The following is a 25,599-nucleotide window of genomic DNA, read 5'->3' as shown; positions in this document are numbered from 1 at the left end:
AAGGGAACTTGCAGATGGTGTTGTCCCCAGGAGTCTGCTGCCCTTGTCCTAATTGGTGGTAGAGGTTACAGGTTTGGAAGATGCTGTTGAAGGAGCCTTGGTGAGTTGCTGCAGTGCATCTAGTAGAGGGTACATACTGTTGCTACTGTGTGGCAATGGCGGAGGGAGTGGATATTGAGGTGGTGAATGGAGTGTCAATCAAGTGAGTTGCTTTGGCCTGATGGTGCTGAGCTTCTTGAGTGTTGTTGGAGCTGCACTCATCCAGGCAAGTGGAGAGTATTCCATCACACTCCTGACTTGTGCCTTGTAGATGGTGGACAGGCTTTGGGGAGTCAGGAGGTGAGTTATTCACCACAGAGTTCCTAGCCTCTGACCTGCTCTTGTAGCCACACTACTCATATGGCTGGTCCAGTAAAATTTCTCATCAATGGTAACCCCCAATATGTTGATAGTGAGGCATTCAACAATGGTAATACCATCGAATGTCAAGGGAAGATGATGGATTCTCTCTTGTTGCAGATGGTCATTGCCTGGCACTTGTGTGGCACAAATGTTACTTTTCACTAGTCAGCCCAAGCTTGAATGCTGCTTTTTCACCTCCTCAATGTTTCCTGGCTCTCCTTTCCTATGTGCACCTTCCCTCCCCCTACACCCCTCCCCACTGCATCCCCACATCTTGCTTTGTAATATCTTGCAAGAGGCAAAAAGAAGCCTAAAATCCTGAGCCAATAAGAGGAAAGATATCTCTGGAAAATAAGTATACGCATGAATGCATATAAATATTTCATTAAACAGTAATTTACAGTAAAATCCCAATGAGTCCAATCCCAGGGGATCCACTTCACAAATTTGTGTTAAGTGGAGTTTCATGATAGACGAGGAGGTCCCATTCCCACATGAATGTGTCTTCATGTAACCCGATATGCCTATAAATGTGGTCTATGTCCAAAAACAACAGATTCAAGTGCCTAATGAAAACATAGTAAAGCAGTAAATGTGTGAAAAAGTCTTTATTCAATTTGTTCACATATTACAGTAGTCTGATCTTGTGAAAGGTCAGAGATTTGCATTGAAAAATGTTGGGAGTTAGCTCCGGAAGAACTCTGTAATCTTTTTCTGCTTAGCGTCATGTCTTCGGACGTGCGTGATCCAGTCCACCGTGTTGTCAATGGAGTCAAACATGTTTTTGATGTTTTTGTGCTGTCGTGCAAAATTCCTGAGTATCTCTATGCCCTTTGGGGCATCAGCTAGGGAAATATGTGAACGATTTCTAATCAACAACACTTTTAATTTTCTCACAGGTTTAGCCATGCTTACAGGTTTTGCAGGTCCTTTCACAGGGAGATCTTGATGTCAAATGAAGGCTTGCCTGGTGTTCTATGACTTTGTGCTCTTATGTGGCCTAACTCTGCTCTGATTGGTTGGAGTAGTCACATGACAATCTTAGGCAAGTTCAGTCAATCCAGAGTTACCAGTGCAGGATTTTGGTTTATCATAGGCATCGATCTATGGGATTTGCTATTCTGCCTGCGGGATTGGTTGACAAATTCTACATAACCAGAATTTCATGTCATCCAAGTTCATGATTCATTGTAATTTCACTGTATAGGAACATACATACAAACAACTGAATTAGGAGTAGGCCATTCTGCCCTTCAAGCCTACTCCACCATTCAATAAGATCATGGCTGATCTGATTGTGGCCTCTATTCCACATTTCTACCTACCCCCAATAGCCTTTCACCCCCTTGTTAATCAAAAATCTATCTAGCTCTGCCTTTAAAATATTCAAAGACTCTGCTTCCACTGCCTTTTGAGGAAGAAAGTTCCAAAGAATCACTACCCTCTAAGAGGAAAAAAAAATTCTCATCCCTGTCTTAAATGGGCAATCCCTTATTTTTAAACAGTGACCCCTAGTTCTAGGTTCTCCCACAAGAGGAAACATCCTCTCCACACCAACCCTGTCAAGACCCCTCAGGATTTTAAAGATTTTAATCAAGTTGCCTCTTATTCTTTTAAACTCCAGTGGATACAAGCCTAACCTGTCCAATCCGGACAACCCGCCCATTCCTGGTATTAGTCTGGTAGACCTTCTCTGAACTGCTTCTAATGCATTTACATCCTTAAATAAGGAGACCAATGCTGTACACGGTACTCCAGATGTGGTCTCACCAATGCACTATATAGCTGAAGCATAACTTCCCTACTTTTGTATTCAATTCCCCTTGAAATAAACAATAACATTCTATTAGCTGTACCTGCATACTAGCCTTTTTTAATTCATGCACTAGGACACACAGATCCCTCTGCATTTCAGAGCTCTGCAATCTCTCGTCATTTGGATAATATGCTTTTTTTATTGTTCCTCTCAAAATGGACAATTTCACATTTTCCCACATCATTCTCCATTTGCCAGACCTTTGCTCACTCACTTAACCTATCTATGTCCCTTTGTAGACTCCTTAAGTCCTCTTCACAACTTACTTTCCTACCTATCTTTGTGTCATCAAAATTTAGCTACCATTCCTTTGGTCCCTTCATCCAAGTCATGTAAAACGTTGAGGCTCCAGTACTGATCCCTGAGCACACCACTTGTTACATCCTGCCAACCAAAAAAAGACCCTTTTATGCCAACTCTCTGTTTCCTGTTAGCCAGCAAATCCTCTATCCATGCCAATATGTTACCCTCTACATTATGAGCTTTTATTTTCCTCAATAACTTTTGATGTAGCACCATATGACATACCTTCTGGAAATCTAAGTACATATATAAGTATATTTCCATATATAATTTGCAGCTCTAACACTGATCATAATTAGGTATTCAAATTCAGTGGCTGCATGACACAGAACTGTCCATAACTTATCCATGAAACTATACATCTTACTCAGAGTGGGACTAATCTGGACAATGGTTATGTATCATGGTGATGCAGTAGGGTGTCCACTGAGTTTACAGAGCAGCAGAAATTTAATTCCACATCTATGGTCAGAGCTGTGAAAGATGGAAGATTTTCATTTATTTGTCAGCATCTTTAGTGCCCACTTTGATTTTACACTTTCTGCAAGTTAACCCCATCTCCATGGTAATAGAGGGAGCATATCTAAGCAACTGGTCTCCAGAAGGGAGCTTGTTGAAAATTAATTCTTGTCATCTGGGCATCACTGGCAAGGACGACATTTATTGGCCATTCCTAGTTTCCCTTGAGAAGGTGAGCCTTCCCTTTGAACCATTGCAGTCCATGTTGTATTGGTATTCCCATATTGCCGGTATACAGGGAGTTCCAGGATTTTGACCCAGCCACGATAAAGGAATGGCGATGATTGTCCACCTCAGAATGGTGTCTGACTTGGACGTCAATCCATGCACTGGAGGTTAAAACCATTTGAAATGGCGCAGATGGAGTTTAACACTCGCCTGGACCATTGGAAGGCAGTATTCGGTGACATGTTTGAATTGTATGCAGGAAAACTGCCTCAAGCAATAGGATAACAACTAACCAGTAATTAACCTGTGAAAGTTGCAGCTCACTCCGTTATGGGAACTTGCAGCACAACATGAACATAGCAGAAAACTCTCTTCCCTTTTGTCTCCTCTCCTTTCCTCAGCACCATCTGCCCATCCATTTCCCCAACCCTCAAACAGTCTTCATTTGGTGACAACACTGTGTAAAGGTCTGGGGCCTGTATTTCTTACTGTCCATTTGGTTATCTCTTCTAGTTTTTCTGTGACCGTTCCTTCCTATGTTAAGTTGAGACATATTATTATGTTGATGGTGCTCAGCCCAAGGACCCCACTTCACATGTGAACCAGGGCACTGAGTGTCTAAGGGCTGCTCAGCTGCTTGAAGAAATCTTACAGCTAAACCTGAGCCTAATCCCATCTGATGCCCAGATAGGAATCATCTCATAGCAGTTGAGAAAATGGAATTTCTATCCCCAAGCCCAATGCAATCAGTTGTAGTTCTCTCCAGACCAGAACCAGTGGCGGTGTCGCAACACTGAGCCAGTGGCAGGGTACCCACACCAGAGCCAGTGGCAAGGTTCCCACATTGTAGCCAGTGTCCCCACACTGGAGCCAGTGGCAGGGTCTCCACACTGGAGCCAGTGGCAGGGTCTCCACACTGGAGCCAGTGGCAGGGTCTCCACACTGGAGCCAGTGGCAGGGTCTCCACACTGGAGCCAGTGGCAGGGTCCCCACACCGGAGCCAGTGGCAGGTCCCCACACCGGAGCCAGTGGCAGGTCCCCACACCGGAGCCAGTGGCAGGTCCCCACACCGGAGCCAGTGGCAGGTCCCCACACCGGAGCCAGTGGCAGGTCCCCACACCGGAGCCAGTGGCAGGTCCCCACACCGGAGCCAGTGGCAGGTCCCCACACCGGAGCCAGTGGCAGGTCCCCACACCGGAGCCAGTGGCAATGTCCCCACACTGGAGGCAGTGGCCGTGTCCCTACACCAGACCCAGTGGCATGATTCCCAAGCCAGAGCCAATGGCATGGTCCCCACACCGGAGCCAATGGCATGGTCCCCACACCGGAGCCAATGGCATGGTCCCCACACCGGAGCCAATGGCATGGTCCCCACACCGGAGCCAATGGCATGGTCCCCACACCGGAGCCAGTGGCATGGTCCCCACACCGGAGCCAGTGGCATGGTCCCCACACCGGAGGCAGTGGCATGGTCCCCACATGGGAGGCAGTGATGGTGTCCCCGCACCGGAGGCAGTGGCAGTGTCCCCACACTAGAGCCAGTTGTGGTGTCCACACACTAGAGCCAGTGACATGGCCCACATACCAGAGTCCATTTTTTAATATTTTCATGGGATGTGGGCATTTCTAGCAAACCAGCATTTATTGGCCATCCCTAATTGAGGATTAGGTGTTGTTGAAGGAGCCTTGGTGAGCTGCTGCAGTGCATTTTGTAGATGGTACACACTGTTGTCACTGTGAGTTGGTGGTGGAGGAGTCGATGTTTAAGGTAGTATATGAGGTGTTGATCCAGTGAGCTGCTTTGTCCTGGATGGTGTTGAACTTCTTGAACGTTGTTGGAGCTGCACTCATCCAGGCAAGTGGAGAGTATTCTATCACACTCATGACTTGTGCCTTGTAGATAGAATGGTGAGTCAGGAGGTGAGTTACTCACTGCAGAATTCCCAACCTCTGACCTGCTCTTATAAGCTCATTATATATGTGGCTAATCCAGTTCAATTTTCTGGTCAATGGTAACTCCCAGGATGTTGATAGTGGGGGATTTAGTGATGGTAAAGCTGTTGAATGTCAAGGGGAGATCTCTCTGGTTAAAGATAATCATTGCCTAGCACTTGTGTGGCACAAATGTTACTTGCCACTTAGCAGCTCAAGCCTGAATGTTTTCCAGGTCTTGATTTATGCAGGCAGGGATTGATTCAGTACATGTGGAGTTGTAAATGGTACTGTACTACTGAACAGTGGACCCAAACTGGGGCTTGTTACACTGTCTCCACACTGGGGCTTGTTACACTGCCTCCACACTGGGGCTTGTTACACTGCCTCCACACTGGGGCCTGTTGCACTGTCTCCACACTGGGGCCTGTTGCACTGGCTCCACACTGGGGCCTGTTGCACTGTCTCCACACTGGGGCCTGTTGCACTGTCTTCACACTGGGGCCAGTCGCACTGTCTCCACACTGTGGGGCCAGTGGCACTGTCTCCACACTGTGGGGCCAGTGGCACTGTCTCCACACTGTGGGGCCAGTGGCACTGTCTCCACACTGTGGGGCCAGTGGCACTGTCTCCACACTGTGGGGCCAGTGGCACTGTCTCCACACTGTGGGGCCAGTGGCACGGCCTCCACACTGTGGGGCCAGTGGCACTGTCTCCACACTGTGGGGCCAGTGGCACGGCCTCCACACTGTGGGGCCAGTGGCACGGCCTCCACACTGTGGGGCCAGTGGCACGGCCTCCACACTGTGGGGCCAGTCGCACGGCCTCCACACTGCGGGGCCAGTGGCACGGCCTCCACACTGCGGGGCCAGTCGCACGGCCTCCACACTGCGGGGCCAGTCGCACGGCCTCCACACTGCGGGGCCAGTGGCACGGCCTCCACACTGCGGGGCCAGTCGCACGGCCTCCACACTGCGGGGCCAGTCGCACGGCCTCCACACTGCGGGGCCAGTCGCACGGCCTCCACACTGCGGGGCCAGTCGCACGGCCTCCACACTGCGGGGCCAGTCGCACGGCCTCCACACTGCGGGGCCAGTGGCACGGCCTCCACACTGCGGGGCCAGTGGCACGGCCTCCACACTGCGGGGCCAGTGGCACGGCCTCCACACTGTGGGGCCAGTGGCACGGCCTCCACACTGTGGGGCCAGTGGCACGGCCTCCACACTGTGGGGCCAGTGGCACGGCCTCCACACTGTGGGGCCAGTGGCACGGCCTCCACACTGTGGGGCCAGTGGCACGGCCTCCACACTGTGGGGCCAGTGGCACGGCCTCCACACTGTGGGGCCAGTGGCACGGCCTCCACACTGTGGGGCCAGTGGCACGGCCTCCACACTGTGGGGCCAGTGGCACGGCCTCCACACTGTGGGGCCAGTGGCACGGCCTCCACACTGTGGGGCCAGTGGCACGGCCTCCACACTGTGGGGCCAGTGGCACGGCCTCCACACTGTGGGGCCAGTGGCACGGCCTCCACACTGTGGGGCCAGTGGCACGGCCTCCACACTGTGGGGCCAGTGGCACGGCCTCCACACTGTGGGGCCAGTGGCACGGCCTCCACACTGCGGGGCCAGTGGCACGGCCTCCACACTGCGGGGCCAGTGGCACGGCCTCCACACTGCGGGGCCAGTGGCACGGCCTCCACACTGCGGGGCCAGTGGCACGGCCTCCACACTGCGGGGCCAGTGGCACGGCCTCCACACTGCGGGGCCAGTGGCACGGCCTCCACACTGCGGGGCCAGTGGCACGGCCTCCACACTGCGGGGCCAGTGGCACGGCCTCCACACTGCGGGGCCAGTGGCACGGCCTCCACACTGCGGGGCCAGTGGCACGGCCTCCACACTGCGGGGCCAGTGGCACGGCCTCCACACTGCGGGGCCAGTGGCACGGCCTCCACACTGCGGGGCCAGTGGCACGGCCTCCACACTGCGGGGCCAGTGGCACGGCCTCCACACTGCGGGGCCAGTGGCACGGCCTCCACACTGCGGGGCCAGTGGCACGGCCTCCACACTGCGGGGCCAGTGGCACGGCCTCCACACTGCGGGGCCAGTGGCACGGCCTCCACACTGCGGGGCCAGTGGCACGGCCTCCACACTGCGGGGCCAGTGGCACGGCCTCCACACTGCGGGGCCAGTGGCACGGCCTCCACACTGCGGGGCCAGTCGCACGGCCTCCACACTGCGGGGCCAGTCGCACGGCCTCCACACTGCGGGGCCAGTGGCACGGCCTCCACACTGCGGGGCCAGTCGCACGGCCTCCACACTGCGGGGCCAGTCGCACGGCCTCCACACTGCGGGGCCAGTGGCACGGCCTCCACACTGCGGGGCCAGTCGCACGGCCTCCACACTGCGGGGCCAGTGGCACGGCCTCCACACTGCGGGGCCAGTCGCACGGCCTCCACACTGCGGGGCCAGTCGCACGGCCTCCACACTGCGGGGCCAGTGGCACGGCCTCCACACTGCGGGGCCAGTGGCACGGCCTCCACACTGCGGGGCCAGTGGCACGGCCTCCACACTGCGGGGCCAGTCGCACGGCCTCCACACTGCGGGGCCAGTCGCACGGCCTCCACACTGCGGGGCCAGTCGCACGGCCTCCACACTGCGGGGCCAGTCGCACGGCCTCCACACTGCGGGGCCAGTCGCACGGCCTCCACACTGCGGGGCCAGTGGCACGGCCTCCACACTGCGGGGCCAGTGGCACGGCCTCCACACTGCGGGGCCAGTGGCACGGCCTCCACACTGCGGGGCCAGTGGCACGGCCTCCACACTGCGGGGCCAGTGGCACGGCCTCCACACTGCGGGGCCAGTGGCACGGCCTCCACACTGCGGGGCCAGTGGCACGGCCTCCACACTGCGGGGCCAGTGGCACGGCCTCCACACTGCGGGGCCAGTGGCACGGCCTCCACACTGCGGGGCCAGTGGCACGGCCTCCACACTGCGGGGCCAGTGGCACGGCCTCCACACTGCGGGGCCAGCGGCACGGCCTCCACACTGCGGGGCCAGCGGCACGGCCTCCACACTGCGGGGCCAGCGGCACGGCCTCCACACTGCGGGGCCAGCCGCACGGCCTCCACACTGCGGGGCCAGCCGCACGGCCTCCACACTGCGGGGCCAGCCGCACGGCCTCCACACTGCGGGGCCAGCCGCACGGCCTCCACACTGCGGGGCCAGCCGCACGGCCTCCACACTGCGGGGCCAGCCGCACGGCCTCCACACTGCGGGGCCAGCCGCACGGCCTCCACACTGCGGGGCCAGCCGCACGGCCTCCACACTGCGGGGCCAGCCGCACGGCCTCCACACTGCGGGGCCAGCCGCACGGCCTCCACACTGCGGGGCCAGCCGCACGGCCTCCACACTGCGGGGCCAGCCGCACGGCCTCCACACTGCGGGGCCAGCCGCACGGCCTCCACACTGCGGGGCCAGCCGCACGGCCTCCACACTGCGGGGCCAGCCGCACGGCCTCCACACTGCGGGGCCAGCCGCACGGCCTCCACACTGCGGGGCCAGCCGCACGGCCTCCACACTGCGGGGCCAGCCGCACGGCCTCCACACTGCGGGGCCAGCCGCACGGCCTCCACACTGCGGGGCCAGCCGCACGGCCTCCACACTGCGGGGCCAGCCGCACGGCCTCCACACTGCGGGGCCAGCCGCACGGCCTCCACACTGCGGGGCCAGCCGCACGGCCTCCACACTGCGGGGCCAGCCGCACGGCCTCCACACTGCGGGGCCAGCCGCACGGCCTCCACACTGCGGGGCCAGCCGCACGGCCTCCACACTGCGGGGCCAGCCGCACGGCCTCCACACTGCGGGGCCAGCCGCACGGCCTCCACACTGCGGGGCCAGCCGCACGGCCTCCACACTGCGGGGCCAGCCGCACGGCCTCCACACTGCGGGGCCAGCCGCACGGCCTCCACACTGCGGGGCCAGCCGCACGGCCTCCACACTGCGGGGCCAGCCGCACGGCCTCCACACTGCGGGGCCAGCCGCACGGCCTCCACACTGCGGGGCCAGCCGCACGGCCTCCACACTGCGGGGCCAGCCGCACGGCCTCCACACTGCGGGGCCAGCCGCACGGCCTCCACACTGCGGGGCCAGCCGCACGGCCTCCACACTGCGGGGCCAGCCGCACGGCCTCCACACTGCGGGGCCAGCCGCACGGCCTCCACACTGCGGGGCCAGCCGCACGGCCTCCACACTGCGGGGCCAGCCGCACGGCCTCCACACTGCGGGGCCAGCCGCACGGCCTCCACACTGCGGGGCCAGCCGCACGGCCTCCACACTGCGGGGCCAGCCGCACGGCCTCCACACTGCGGGGCCAGCCGCACGGCCTCCACACTGCGGGGCCAGCCGCACGGCCTCCACACTGCGGGGCCAGCCGCACGGCCTCCACACTGCGGGGCCAGCCGCACGGCCTCCACACTGCGGGGCCAGCCGCACGGCCTCCACACTGCGGGGCCAGCCGCACGGCCTCCACACTGCGGGGCCAGCCGCACGGCCTCCACACTGCGGGGCCAGCCGCACGGCCTCCACACTGCGGGGCCAGCCGCACGGCCTCCACACTGCGGGGCCAGCCGCACGGCCTCCACACTGCGGGGCCAGCCGCACGGCCTCCACACTGCGGGGCCAGCCGCACGGCCTCCACACTGCGGGGCCAGCCGCACGGCCTCCACACTGCGGGGCCAGCCGCACGGCCTCCACACTGCGGGGCCAGCCGCACGGCCTCCACACTGCGGGGCCAGCCGCACGGCCTCCACACTGCGGGGCCAGCCGCACTGTCCTCATGCTGGGACAATGATACTAAACATAAGTTCAACTCCTGCTCTCTCTGAGAGGTGCTGTGGTTTTAGCACCCAAGAATGAACCAACATGAATAAATAAGTGCCAATGGAAATTATTTTGGGGCTCAGGCTTTTTCTGTCCATTATCCAGTTGTATCATCCAGGATCTGCATTAACCAACTGTAACTCAGTTAAGATACCTCAAGAGTTGGTTCAGGTCTGTGTTGGTGAACTTTGCATTCTAGTTCTGAAGAAGCCAAATATACTGCAGACAGTCTTTATGGGTCTTCCTTTCATGATTTGATTTGGTGGTTGGGGATTTATATGTTACAGTATAGTAACATGTAAAGACAGGTACAATACTGCCTCTTACAACACTTAGAATCATGTAGCAAGGAACATGGTAGTAGTGAATTGTTCCCTGTGTTTGAGTTAAGTAGCTAGTTCTGAAGTAGCCATTCTGAAGCTAACAGTTAACAATAAACCCTTATCTACTCTTATCTATTAGAGTACGGCTCGCAGAAGGGTGAGCATTGCTGTCATTCCAAAACAGCTCATGGTAAGTGTACAATCCTTTTAACTGCATCAGAACCTTTTCACTTCCCTGTAATCAAGTTGCTTTAGATTATTTCAATAGCTTACCTGAAACAGTTTATTTTTAAAACCCTGGGGACCTGCTACTGCTGTGTGCTAATTCATTGGTTTTTCATCTCGGTGCTCCTGGGTTCACTTGCAGCCCATGCTGATGTGATGATTGTTTCGTCTCACTGCTCGCGGTCAGGTCTCGTGTGAAATGCGTTCGCCGCAGTTCAACCAGTCCCTCATTTCACATGAATGACTTGTGAGTGAAATGGAAGATGGCACACTGTGGTAAAGGGTGGGGATGGGGGGTGGGGGGTGGTTGGGATGCTCTTTCAGATGCTGGTCCTGGGGTTGAGGAGAATAATGGGGAATGAGGTGTAGTTGTTACACTTTGGGAAGCTTTAGTAGTTTAAGAAATGGGAATGAGGTAGTTCAAAATGGTGAAGGGCCTGTCATGTAGAACATTGTTGTCCAAGCTTTCTGTCATCATTGATGAATAAAAATGGACTATGAAGCCTTGGATGTGGAGAGTCAGGTATAAAGTTGAAATCCATTTTGAAATTAGTTTGTATAGATTCAGCTTATCTCCATCAATAGATTTTGGTGTCCTGTGTTAAGATTTATCCATCCGAAGCTCATGAGCATTAGCAACAATCCTTTCCAAGTCTCCAACCCCACAAAATTTAATCAGAACAAACCAGCTAATAAAAAATGCAAATACAACTGTGCTTCTCGAGCTGGATTGTCAGGAAATTTCAGCTGCAAGCTTTAATTGTGGACACCGCTGAAAGAGGGAAACAGGACAGTGACTAAGACTTGCCCCTGAAAGCAGCCAGTTGGATATCTATTGTAGTAGGGATTAATACATGTGCAATATATGGAGATCATGACTTGCTTTTCAATTCCAGAGGATCAAGCGATGTGCTTGTTGGCTCACCCACTGAAGAGCAAGCACCCCTGCCCCGCCCCCACTACAGACTAGCACAATTGTTGCTATTAGTTGCAAGAAAGTGTAATCCTATTGGTGCAAAGTAACCATGTGGGCTCAGTTACTAAACCATTGTACACTTGAGATGGCAAGCACTCTGAATAGTGAGGACCCTTCTCTCGCTGATGGTCACCGTCACGTGGTAAAGTTCCTGACCCTGGTATGGAATCATAAAATCATACAACACAGAAGGAGGCCATTTGGTAATAACAGTTTGAAGGAACTATCCATTTCATAGAATTGTTGAATTATGGAATGATACAGCATGGAAGGAGACCATTTGACCCATTGTCTCTGTGTCAGCCCTTTGGTAGGGCTATCCTATTAATCCTACTCATCTACTCTTCCCCATAACCTGAGCTGTCATTTTGTTTTCCTTCAAGAATTTATCCAGCTCTCTTTAGAATGATTTATTGAATCTGCATCCACCACCCTTCAGGCAATGCGTTTCAAATTACAAGTCACTGTATAAAATTGTTTCCTCATGTCACCTCTACTTCTTTTGCCAATCACCTTAAATCTGTGACCTCTGGTTACTGATCATTCTGTCACTGCAAATTATTTATCCTTATTTACTCTATCAAAATCATGGTTTTGAACACCTCTATCAAATCTCCTCTGCTCCAAGGGTCAAAACATTCAGCTTCTCAAGTTTCTCCGCATAACTATCTCTGATCCTTTTTACCATTCTATTAAATCTACTCTGACCCCTCTCCAAGGCATTAACATCTAGCATGTCAGTAACCTGTATGCTAATTGGCTGATCCTCTAGAAATTGGAGAGGAGTCCAAAGATCTAATCCAGAAACCCAGCTGGTGAAGGATAGGACTGGAACTAATCTTTACTCACTCTAACGTTTATTTACAGAGCAAAACACTATAAGCATACACCTCCTAACTCATCTAGCTGTCAGTTTCAGTAAGTGTTTCTTTATATCTGCTCAGCTGATATATAGTTAATAACCCTACACCCGTGTTGGTCCCATGGGAAAACATGAATGGATCAATATCTGTCTCTCACAGGCTGTAGAATGGCTTTATTATGTATGTAAGTAAACATGAATTCTTAGGAACCCAAAGCATCACTGCTGAGAAACTCTCTCAAGCAGTGATTCAGGTATATGTCTGTTTTTGGTCTCGGAACTGCATACAGAAGTGATTGTCATGGTTCCCTCCATGCCTGACTAGAGTCTCCTAAAACATATAACAAACGCACAATCCTTCCAGCATCGAGTGCAGAGAGCCATTTGGCTAGTGCACAAGTTAGAAAAGTTTCAGTTTATAAAGAGAGAAAGTTTTCCATAGAGGTGTTTGGCTTTGTCACACACTGCATCCCCTATGTCAGTTGTATAGTCTGAATGTCAGTCAGCAACTTCATATTTTGCTGTTCACCTTGACTGTCTTAGAATCAGTTGATAGAACTGTCAGCCAGAGGTAAATCTCTCAGTTGCTGCACTTCTCAATTTGGCATCATCTTCATTTTTCAACTTCATTCCCTTATATTGCCTCTTTCAGCCCAAATCCCCCATTTGATGATTCCCTAAGGTTTCTCCAAGATACAAACACAGTAAGGGTCGGTCATGTTAGACCACCACCCCGGACCTTCGCTGCTCCCGTGCTCTGAGAGGTGGACCTGTCCTGATAGCGCAAGAGGGTAGCTCATTAATATAAATTGCTGGTGCTCTGAGAACTCTGTATGTGATGTACTGGGAAGGTTCCAGATTCAGAAGACATCATTTCCTGCACCAATAACTTTAGAAGAACTTTCTGCTGATATTAAAGCTGGAAGCTTATTTGTGGGCTTGCAAAATAGTTGTGAAGAGAGTGTCCCTGCTCAGTGACCAGGTGCTAGCTCAAGTTGCAGCTGGTTCTGCAGTGAAATACGATTCTATTTCAGTGGTTCTCAAATCTTTTCATCCATAAACCACTTAGTTGGGGAAAGGCGGAATCATCCGGTTTGTACTAAGTGCAGTAGCGGGCAGGAAAAAGGATGTTTTACACACCGGCCACAATGACAGCTTTTCACGCAGTATTGTCCCAGTCCCGCCTCATTAATTATCCAAACACGCCAAGTCACTGGCGGGGCACGGCCTGGTTTGCCCACCTTGCCATGACCTCAGGCCTTCAGTAAACCAGGTGCCATATTTAAAGACTGCCCTTGCATAGAGCTAGAATTCTTCAGGAGATAGGAACCTAATGACTGCCAAAGGGAGGAATCATGCTGCCCCCAGATTTACTGATGCCTGCTCTGAGTGCCTACTGGGCGCAGTGGAGGCTGACCGCGAAGTCATGTACCCCAGCTCTGGGCGAAGACCAGCAAGCAAGGTCACCAATCCATCATGGGAGGTGGTGGCAGCGGTAGTCGGCGCCAACGCCCTGCAAAAGAGGACAGCTACCCAGTGCAGAAAGAGGATGAATGATCTCCTCCATTCCACCAGGGTAACTCACTCTTCTCATCACTCTCAACTCACACACTCACAAACCCATCACACATCCACAGGGATCTCACTCACTGCCAGTTCAAGGGATATCACCATTCAGTCTCTCTCACACACCTTCATCTGTCCTGCAGACCTTGTCCTTATCCTGTCCTTGGCAGCACTCACCACCCACACATGCCAGGCATCCTTCTCATCGGCTTGGTAGGCATCCTGCTTACACTCTGTCCATCTGTATTCATGCAGGACAAGCTGGCACACCACAACAGGGAGAGTTCGCAGATTGGTAGAGGAATGCCTGAAATCAAGGTCTTCACTGATTTTGAAAATCAAGCCATCCAGCTGGCTGGTGATGATCCGAGCCATTCCTGTGCTGACAGTGAGGTTGGCGGTGCTCAGCCCAGTGAGGGTCCAGCAGTGAAACATCCATCAGACAACGAGGCTATGGGCGGAATCATCCCAGATTTGCACTAAGCGCGGTAGAGGGCCAGAAAAATAATTTTTTTCCTGTCAACTGCAATGGTAGCTTCTCGTGCCGTATCATCCCAATCCCACCTCATTGATCATGCATTCCTGGGAAACACACCATTTCGATGCTCTCATTCGCCTGCCCGCCATCACCTTGCTGCTTCTTCATGCTGGGCGCAATATTTAAACGCAGCTGCATGCACATCTCTCAATGCTTCCAAGCCAGAACTGCTGCACAGAAGACATTGTCTTGAAAGGCAAGAAGAATGCAGACCCCTGATTTAATGACGCGTCCCTCATGTGTCTTTTGGACGCAGTGGAGGACTGCCGTGATGCCATCTACCCCCGCTCTGGCTGCAGGAGGGGCAATAACAGCACTAGTCCAGCATGGAAGGCAGTGGGAGCGGTGGTCAGCACCAATGCCCTGCAAGAGGACAGCCACCCAGTGCCACAACAAGACAAATATTTGCCATGTGTCCTGCTCACACTTTCTGCATCAGTTTTCATGCAGGGGAAGCTGGCTCACAGCAGTAGGGAGAGATCCCAGACCAGGGGTGGAGTGGCCCAAATTAGGCCCCTCACTCACTTTGAGAAGTGTGCCATGGCGCTGACTGGTGAGGCCTGTGACAACAGTGAGGTCGGTGGCAAACACCCTCCTGAGGATCCTGCACCACACCATCCCTCTCTCAAAACAAGTATGAGTGCTCTGTCTCCTGCTTTTGACTCTGCTGCCATGGACTAATTATCTACACTTTGGTTCACAGGGAGTTCTGCCAAGCAACCGACACCCTCAGCCAGCCAGTTCCTCAGTTCCATCCAGTTTCTCACCTCCAGCCAAGAGGACACCTCCTCCATTGAAGAGCTGTAAATAAGCAGCCTGGAAGACCCGTCACAGTGCTTACCCACACCCTCCACCAGCACAGAGACACACACCTCAGTGGGACCTGGATTTAGAGCAGGCTCGGGTTCACAATCTTGTGGGCACCACACAGACACATGTCCACAGCAGGAGGAGGCAGGTTCAGCTGAGCTCCCCTGCACTTGTTGGATTGCTAGGGAAGAGGCATCTGTGAGGTCTGAGTTAGATGCCAAGCCTCTGGTTTTGGCCTTCCAGTTCATTGTGGAGAGTCAGCAGAAGGCGGGGGAACATCACACAGAGCTGTTGGAAGCCCTCAGAGTGGCACATGAGTCGGTTGAATGTGTCTGCCTGCTCTCTGATGGAGTGGTGCCCACAAGTGCCCATGTGGAGGTCACCAAGGGAAGGATGGCGGATGCAATGGAGCCTATGGCCCAGCAGAACAGGGAGATGTGCGCAGACCTGCACTCCATCTTGGGAGCCATGGGTGAGTTCCTGCAGTGGCAAAGTGAGAGGGAAATTGGGTACCTCAATGTCCCTCCAGGTGCTGCTTCCCCTAAAGGAGTCAGGCCAGAGCACTCGGGCACCCAAAGGGAGGAGGAGCGGCAGCTGGATGCCTTTGAGTCATCCACTCAGGAATCTCAGAGGCTGTCCGCTCCATCCGAGGCCCTTTTGCCCATGACCGCTTCAACCTCAACCTCATCCTCTATCACTGCAGAGGGAGCAGCTGGCCCACAGGAGGACAGTCAAAGCAAGCCAGGGCCCTTAAGGCCTTGGGGTCTCCAGAGGACCCACGCTGATGGCATCAGAGGGAACAGGGTCAACCATTGCATAGGCTGTCTCCACTCCTGCTGTGAATGTCAGGGCAACAACTAGAATTCTAAGACATTCAAAGTTAAGAAATTCTGATCACAGTTGGTTCCATGGTTACATTTTGTCACTTCACAATCTGGAAATATATTCGCCATCACTGAATAATGTGTAATGGTGTCTTTCAGCTTCATTTACAGGTTTCACAAGTCCGCCCACTGCACCCCCTCCCACTAGTCTTTGTGAAGATGACATCAGTGAACTCTGGATGCAGCTGTATGTGGAGGCTTGTGAGATCCCTCAGGGGTAATCTGTGGAGCCCTGAAAGGAGACACTGGTGTGGAAATTGAGCTCTGCTGTCACTTTCACGGCCACTGGCAGTGGATGCCCTCCATGTCCCTGTGGCGCCAAATCCTGCAGCAGGAGGCAGATGTGACCAGCGAGTTTCCTGGACATGTGCAGTTTTCAGCGACACTGGTTCTTAGTCATCTGCAGGAATGGAAAGCTCCATCTGTAGATCCTGGCTCTAGCTAGGTGCAAACCAGCGACTGCTTATTGTGGCTCTTCATTGGCATGCATAGGAACCCCAGCTGCCCTTTCTTCTTGAGGCTGCTGCTCCTCCTTCTTCCAGGCGCTTCCTTTGTTCTCTTATCCTTCATCTTCTCTCTCTGTAAGCCATGAGGCATACAGATAGGTCACCAGGCTCCATGGGCAGAATTTTCTGCCTTCCGGGTGGGCAGGCCCGACCCAGTCTCCGGCGGGTGGGGAGCCGATCCCTGCCGGAGAAACGGGGCCCCGCCGCCATTTTACGTGGGCAGGCCAATTAAGCCCCGCCCAGTGTGACATCCAGCGGGAAGCGCTGTGCACTTCTTGTGTGGGCGGGGAGGGATTCCCCAAAAGCGAGAGTGAGCTCTTTCACGCATGCGCACGAAAAAGCGTACATCTCCCTGAGGCTAAGTGCTGTCTCAGGGAGATCGCTTCCACGTTGAAAAATGTTAAAAATAGAAAAAAAAATCCCGAACATGTCCCCCTTATGTGACAATGTCACATGAGATGGGCCATGTTCATAATTTACATAATAACTTTATTAAAATTTTTGAAACCCTGCATGAAACGTCATCCCGCCACTGGATGAGGTTTCTTGTTTTTTCTATTTGCCGCTGGGCCTCCTGGCCTGCCCACTAACCTTAAGCTTGGACGGGCAGGCCCTTTAATTGTTTAAATGATCCTGTCAATGGCCTCAATTGGCCATTGACAGGTCGGCAGGCGCACAGCTGATTTTGCTGCACCACAGCCTTCCTGATAATTTAAATGGGGTGGGATGATGTCGGGAGTTCCGCCCGATGCCATCCCGCGTCATTTTATGCGTCAGCGAGTGGGCCCCGCCTCCTGCTCACCGATGGCAAAATTCTGCCCCATGTTCCTGATGTACCCCTCCTGAAGGATGAAAGAGAGTGTGGGGTAGCATTGGTCTCCTCGGGACCTCGGATGGTTATGTGTGCGGCTCCGGATCTGTCTCAAGGCCCCTTAACATGTGCCGGGGAGTTTGTTGCGCTGCCTGGCTGCCCAAAACCCCACTCACCTCTGCCCCACTCCATCTGACTGATTGGTGGCAGCTTCACCAAATGTACTGCACACTGTGCTCTCAGCTCAGGCGCAGGCAGTTTCCTAACACACACTGCAAGGCTGCGCTGTTAGCTTGACCCATGGGATAGACGGTCCAAAATTTAATGAAGACATTACAAAGGGCAGTGAACACCATGACCAGTGACAGCTCCATGACCAGCTTTTTCAAGGAGATTTTACAACTTGCCCAGTTGTCCAGTTGTTCTGCAGCACCCAAAACGCTCATTAGTTTGCAGTCTGTGCCTGAGGGGTGCAAAATTCAAGACCATTTGGTGGCATTTTGATGCCTCTGTGTTGCTTGAGTGGGTAAGGTAAGTAAGCTAGAAGACTGACTCCAAGCATGTCAGTGCAGCTGTGCCTGAACTGTCTCAGCTGCGCCTGAACTGTCTCAGCTGCGGAAGAATGCTCACTTTATACAAGAATTCCCTAACGTGTGGCCGCTTCCCTCCCCCCCACCCCACATGTGTTTATGCACTACCATCAGACCGTGCTGCCTTGACCCCAAATCGCCCCAACTGCAAGGTAGCCCTTGCCCCAGCACCGCACTGTCAGCCAGCTGGGAAAAGCAACATGCCTGTGCCCTCGCCTAAATGCACGGCACCTCTTTGTTGAAGTCAAACAGGCGACCCTTGCCAGCGCTGTGCAACATTACTGTACACTCACCTCTGAGTTCCCCTCGAAATTCAACTTGCAACTTGCCAGATGCCTGCCTTGTGAAACGCCGACGTGCCCGGATGATCCAGCATGGGGGATGATTCCAGTCAGCAGGACTTATAATTAGATGCTAATGTATTAAAATTACATTCGAGACATGCGGTGGCTGGAAACGTAGCCTGCCATTGAAGGGCGGAGTGGATGATCACAAACTGGTTTCATGATGGTGTGAAACTGATTTTTGGCCTTCTCACCATAATGTCCGCTCACGCCTGACGCCAATAGGACCGGAAAATTCCAGCCCAAATGTATTAAGTTACATGGATTTTTTTATATTAAATATCAGGTGTTAATTATTAATTCATGCATGAAATAAAAGTATAGACATTCTCATATGATAAATGTTAATACCATGAGACATCGTTAGATGCAAATGTATTAAAATGACTTAAAATGTTTATTTGAAACTTTTCTAACATTTGTTATGAAATCCTCACAATAATCTTCTTTTGCAAAACTAATATTTATCAAACAAAATCAAAAGTAACATAAACTTTGCTTCTAAAACAACATCGTTACTCCTTGTGCTTATGACGTCTTGTGCCATACATGTGGAAACTGATTTGGTTGTGCGCCATCATGCGAATGGTGGGGATGAGGGTTCTGGCCTGTTCCAGCATATGGCCTTTGCTGTGGCATTGAGCATTAGTGCCTTGCATTTTGGACCTTTGAGGATCACCAACAATCCGTGGACCACTCTTTGAGAACCATTGCTCCATTTGGAGTACTCAATTAAGAGTACTGCTTGAACACCATCGTTTAGAGGTGCCAGACCATCTCCAAGTTCTCTCACATTTGGTCCAATTCTGGTAGCAGGTGAACAAAAATATTTTCAACATATATGCCAGGTTAAGTGAGAAAGCATGTAACATTATTGCCAAGTTTCTTTATTGTTTCTTACTCCAGATTTGATGTCTGCTGTGGTTCAGTGGTAGTGCTCATGCCTCTGAGTCCAAAGGTCTTAGCTTCAAGTCCCAAATACCCGAGCACATAATTTAGGCTGAAACTGCAGTACAGTTCTGAGGCAGTGTTGGAGGCGCTGTCGTTTGGATGAGATGTTGGCCAAGCCTCCATCTTCCCTCTCAGGTGGCACCATTTCACAGAAGAGAAGTGTTTCACCCAATATTTATCCCTCAACTAACATCATTAAAACATATTATCTGGTTACTTATCTCATTGCTGCTTTAGGGAGCCTGCTGTGCACAAATTAACTACTGTTTCACACAATACAACAGTGGCCACATTTCAAAAATACATAATTGGCTGTAATGTACTTTGGGATGTCCTTTGTTCATGAAAGATGCTATATAAATGCACATTTTAAATACCACTCTAAACCTCACATTGCATTTCCTTTGATTTCTCTTTTCTCCTTTGTTTCTGTTCCAATAGACTTTTCATATTCTAGACTCCAAAATAGCTGACAGTGAAGACCACAGGATGGATTATAACTCTCCAATGATCTCCAGGCAGAATGGGCGACTATTCAACAGGTAAAAGCACAGCTTGAATTTAACGAGAATATTGTTAGGTTCCAAGTTTTATTTTCATGTTATTTGTCAAATGCTGGTGATATGGACAGTGGATAAGCAGGAACCTCCAATTCCCTTCACCTCTGTCTATAATCAGTGTGGTTTATTTTTGAAAGGTGGATGTGTGTGTTCTGAAACTTCCATTAGTGTACGGTCAATTTAAAAGTCACAAGCAGCAGTCTTTTGTGGGTTATTTATTCCCACACTTGCCCAGAAAAATCTAAATGCTGTATCAGTCACACATTACTCATTCAAGAAAGAAGGTTTTGCACTTTGCAAGTATTGAACCAACAGAATAGATAACAGTTTTAATGTCTTTGCGAGTCTGGTGAGGAAAGGAGCTTTTTCCCATTCTGGAATTATAGTTCAGGTGAGGTCAGATGGCTGAGTTCAGATCCATATTAACTGCAAGGTGCCTTACAAGTGAAGACTGCTCAAACAGGTCATGTAGATAGATACTTGTGGTTGTTGCATCAGGAGGTCCAATTCTTTACGGGTGAACTTGCAGCTTTTGGAAACAGATTGGTGCAGTTTTTAAAAAGACTTTTAAAGTCTCGCAGTTCTTGAAAGGTGAAGGCAGCATAGCCTTCCACTGTAGTTGTAGTCTTGTTGGTGTTATTCTTCAAACTGCATGGGTCTCTCTGAGTTTTGGGATGAAATTGTTTCAGTATCAAAGAACCAGTTTCAATCACATGAATAATGGCCATTGATATACAATAGAAGGTAGATAGAGGTCTTTTAGTTTCAGAGGACTATTCTTAGTCACATGGTCAAAGGTAAATGGTGATCTTTCGTACTTAACCTATGGATAACTAGCCTAGTCAGCTTTCCCTTGTTACATTGCAAACCTGGAGACATAGAGTTTAGGGCTCCATTGTCTGTATTTTGGAGTAAATTCAAGGGGGAGACCTCCACCCATTATAATTCAATTTGGAGTTTTCTGGAAGCTTGATTGTCCGTATTAAAGTTGCATAGGTTACCTGACCCCTTGGCAGACACTATAACAGTTCATCAGTGTACATTTTAAAAAGAAAATTTGTAATATCTTCATGCCTGCACTGGCAAGGCCAGTATTTATTATACATGGATAATTGCCCTTGATAAGGTGCTGGTTAACTACCTTCTTGAAGTGTTGCAGTCCGTGTGGTGAAGCCGCTTGTAGTTTCAGGATTTTGATCCAGTGCTGATGGGTCAGGAACAACAAGATATGTGCAGGTTGTATGTTCCTTGGAGGAAAGTTTGGAGATGCCAGTGTTCCCATGCACCTGCTACTTTTTTCTTTCTAGGCGCTGGAGGCCATAGGTTTTGGAGGTCCTGTCAAAGAAGCCGTGACGAATGGATAGAAACATTTCATGGTGCACCTGCGAAGGAGGCAGTGGATGGTTAGATCTTGGATGGGCTGTGGATCATGTGGACTGCTTTAATCTGAATGGTTTCATGATCTATTCAAAGAGTAGACTCAATTATCTTTATGAAGAATAAAACCAAGCCAAGCTGGAGAAATTCTGGGATGTGTAGGCTCATGTAACAAATGTTTCTGATATGAGAGCCTGGCTGACACATTCACTGTATTCTCTTTCACCTTTTGGTAATCCAATGTGGCCCATTCTGATGGGATGTACCTCCCTGGAACTATTACCAGCTGCAAGATTCATTATTTTACCTGTCTCTTGTTTGTGATTCCTGAGGGAGGGAGTTACTTCAGGGAACTTCTGGATGGCCTCCACTTAGTGATGACAAAACTGAGATTGGGAACCCAAACCTGCATCCTGCCTCTCCAGGGAACAGACGGATCACATAGCCCTCATCATATTATCACCCTTGCGATGAACTTGCAAACTCATGATGCAACCTCTGAAAACTCACAATTCCTTGAAAATAAAACAAATGTGGACTAATGAACAAAATCAGCAATTGATTGTTAAGGGGAGATCATGTTTAACTAATTTGATTGAGTTTTTTGATGTGGTAAAAGAGAAAGCTGATAAGAGTAATGCGGTGGGTGTAGTGTATGTTGTGTACGTTCCAAAAGGCATTTGATAAAGTGCCACATAGCAGGCTTGTCAGCAGAGTTAAAACCAATGGAATTAAAAGAACAGGGCCTAGACACAAAGTGGCTGAGTGATGGGAAACAGTGAGTAGTGATGAATGGTTGTTTGGAGGAAGATTCGGTATTGGGACAATTGCTTTTCTTGACCTATGTTAATGATCTTGATTTGGGCGTACGAGGCAAAATTTCAAAATTTGCAGATGAAACAAAAATTGGAAGTATTGTGAACTGTGAAATGGATAGTGATGGGCTTCAAGAGGACAGAGACAGGCTGGTGGAATGGATGCACGTGTGGCAGATGAAATTTTATGCTGAGAAGTGTGAGGTGATACATTTTGGTAGGAAAAATGAGGAAATGCAATATAAGTATAAAATTCAAAAGGGTGGAAGGCACAGGAACAGAGAGACTTGGGGGTACATGTGCTCAAATCACTGAAGCGGCACTTTAAGGTGAGAAAGTGGTTTGGAAGGCAAACAAGATCCTGGGCTTGATAAATATAACCTATAGCACCCGTATAAAACAGTGAGTTGGCCTCAACTGGAGTATTGTGTCCAATCCTGGAAACTATATTTCAGGAAGGATATGAAGGCAATAGGGTGCAGAAAAGATTTACAAGAATGGTTCCAGGGATGAGGGACTTCAGTTACATGGATAAAGTGGAGAGGTTGGGACTGTTCTCCTTTGAGAAGAGAAGGTTAAGAGGAGATTTGATACAGGTGTTCGAGATCATGAGAGGTCTGGTCAGGATATATAGGGAGAAAGTGTTCCTACTGCTGGAAGGATCAAGAACCAGATTTAAGATGAATGATTCAAGGTGACTATCAAAAGAACCAAGGGCAACACGAGGAAAAGTTTTTTTACTGAGTGAATGATTAGGATCTGGAAAGCACTGCCAAAGTTGGAGAAGGATTCGATTATGGCTTTCAAAAGGGAATTGGATAATTTTCTGAAGAGAAAAGAATTGTAGGGGAAAAGGTGGGAGAATGGAACCAGCTAAGTTCAGAAAGCCAGCATGGACACAATGGGCTATATTGCCTCCTGTGCTATAACCATTCTATGATCCTATGAAAGTCTTTATAATTTACAAAGATTATATTGTTGTCTTTATCACTCAGTGATTACGTGCATGACCCAGTGCTTTGCCAAGCTCTACTGACTAGTAAGGTCCCAAGTTCAGGCCTGTGCTGAGTTAATTGAATCCTGCTGGGGTGGTAGTGAGTCCACCACTGTGAACATTGGTATCCTTTTGTTGGGGAAGAACCAGCCAGGGATCAACTCTGTCATCATCTATTATTCGCACCCGAAGATCAGTGACTAATTTGGCAGTGACTGGGGTTGAAAATGGAACAGGGTAATTCAGTTCTGTGGGATAGCAGTGTTTGTTGCAGATTCTGCTTCACTACTGCTACCAGGTGTGAACTCCTAGCTTTATCAAAACCAACATTCCATTAAGAATTTCTTCGTTTTGCCCCATTGCTTTTATGCATCGAGTTACAGAAATGGAAAGCAGGGAGAGGACAAAGATTCTTGTGAGCCAGGAGATGGAGATAATTCTGCAAAGTTCAGATCACAGATTCACAGAATCACAGAATTTTAATGGCACAAAGGGAGGCTATTCTGCACTCTCTCCAATGTGTTCACATCCGTCCTGTAGTGTGGTGCCCAGGACTGTACACAATACTTCAGCTGAGGTCTAACGAGTGCCTTATATAAATTAACCTTATCTCCTTGCTCTTGTACTCTATGTCCCAATAATAAAGCACAGGATACTATATGCTTTATTAACTTGCTCTCTCCACTGTCCTACCACTTTCAATGATCCATATACACTCAGGTTTTTCTGTTCCTGCACATCCTTCAAAATTTCACCCCTTATTTTATATTGTCTGTCCATGTTCTTCCTAACAAAATATCTCATCTCACATTTCTCCTCATTGAACTTTATCTGCCACCCATCTGCCCACTCCACCAACTTGTCTATGTTCTTTTGAAGTTCTACACTGTCCTCCTCACAGTTTACAACACTCCCAAGCTTCATATCATCTGCAAAGTTTGAAATTGTCCACTGCACACCAAGATCTAAATCATTAATAAATATCAGGAAAAGCAATGGTCCCAACACCGAGCCCTGGGGAACTCCACTACAAACCTTCCTCCAGCCCGAAAAATATCCATTGACCATTACTCTCTGCTTCCCATTTTTCAGCCAATTTTGCATCCACATTGCTACTTTCCCTTTTATTTCATGAATAATAACTTTTCTCAAACCTGTTGTATGCTATTGTATCAAATGCCTTTTGGAAGTCCGTGTACACCACATCAACAGCATTACCCTCATTGACCTTTTCTGTACCTCTTCAAAAAACTCCAAGTTAGTTAAACATGATCTTTAGAAATCCATGCTGGCTCCTCCTTATCAACCCATATTTTTCCAATGACTACTAATTCTATCCCAAATAATTGTTTCTAGAATCTTGCCCATGACTGAAGTTAACTGATTGGTCTGTAATTGCTGAGCCTATCCTTACAACCTTTTTTGAACAAGGATGTAATGTTTGCAATTCTCCAGTCCTCTGGCACCTCCCCTGAGTCTAGGGAAAACTGAAAAATTATGGCCGGCACCCCTGCAATTTTTACTCTCACTTTCTTCAATAACTTTGGATGCATCTCGTCTGGTTCCAGTTCCTTGTCAACTTTAAGTACCAACAGTCTTTTCAACACCTCCTTATCAATTTTGAGCCCTTCTAGTGACAGAGTTTCCTTGTCCGTCAACATGGCCTGGGTAGCATCTACCTCCTTGGTAAAGATGGATGCAAAGTATTCATTTAATACCTCAGCCATGAGCCTTTCATCCATGTGTAATCAGCCCTACTCCTCCTTTTACCATCCTTTTACTATTTATGTGCATATAGAAGATTTTGAGTTTCCCCTTTATGTTGGCTGTCAGTCTTTTCTCATAATCGCTCTTTGTTTCTCTAATATGCTTTTTCATCTCCCCTCTGAACCTTCTGTATTCCTCTTGGTTCTCAATTGTATTTTCTACCTAACACCTGTCATAAGCACACTTTTTCTTATTTATCTTAATTTCTCTCTCCTTTTTCATCCAGGGAGCTCTGGATTTGTTTGGCCTACCTTCCCCTTTTGTTGGAATATACCTTAACTGCACGCAATCAAATTCTTTTTTGAAGGTAGCCCATTGTTCAGCTACAGTTTTTCCCACCAATCCTTTGTTCCAGTCTATTTGGCCCAGCTCCATTCTTGCCCCAATGAAATCGGCCCTCATCAATTAATTATTCTTACTCTGGATTGTCTATCGCCCTTTTCTATCATCATCCTAAAATGTACAATACAATGATCACTGTCTTCTAAATGTTCCCACATTGACACTTGGCTCACCTCATTTCCAAGAACCAGGCCCAACAATGCATCTTTTCTTGTTAGATTGGACACATACTGCTGTAGAAAATTTTCCTGAACACAGTGTAGGAACTTTTTCCCCTCTCCGCCCTTGACACTGCCACTGTCCCAGTCTACATTCCGCTAATTAAAGTCCCCCATTATAAC

At 50.3% G+C, this 25,599-nt stretch overlaps 1 protein-coding gene across 1 annotated transcript in view; it reads left to right on the top strand.

Moving 5' to 3' along the window:
• LOC121282409 (inositol 1,4,5-triphosphate receptor associated 2) overlaps window positions 1–25,599 on the top strand; it is a 74,907-nt gene that overhangs the window by 26,716 nt on the left and 22,592 nt on the right. The window contains exons 9-10 of the mRNA XM_041196125.1: window positions 10,480–10,530; window positions 19,845–19,945. Of these exons, the coding sequence (XP_041052059.1) occupies window positions 10,480–10,530; window positions 19,845–19,945 (152 nt within the window). The remainder of the gene's footprint in view (window positions 1–10,479; window positions 10,531–19,844; window positions 19,946–25,599) is intronic.

This window comes from Carcharodon carcharias, chromosome 9 (assembly GCF_017639515.1).
Source record: "Carcharodon carcharias isolate sCarCar2 chromosome 9, sCarCar2.pri, whole genome shotgun sequence".
Taxonomy (NCBI): Eukaryota; Metazoa; Chordata; class Chondrichthyes; order Lamniformes; family Lamnidae; genus Carcharodon; species Carcharodon carcharias.
The sequence above is the reverse complement of the archived record's forward strand: the minus strand, read 5'-3'. Positions and strand labels throughout refer to the sequence as shown.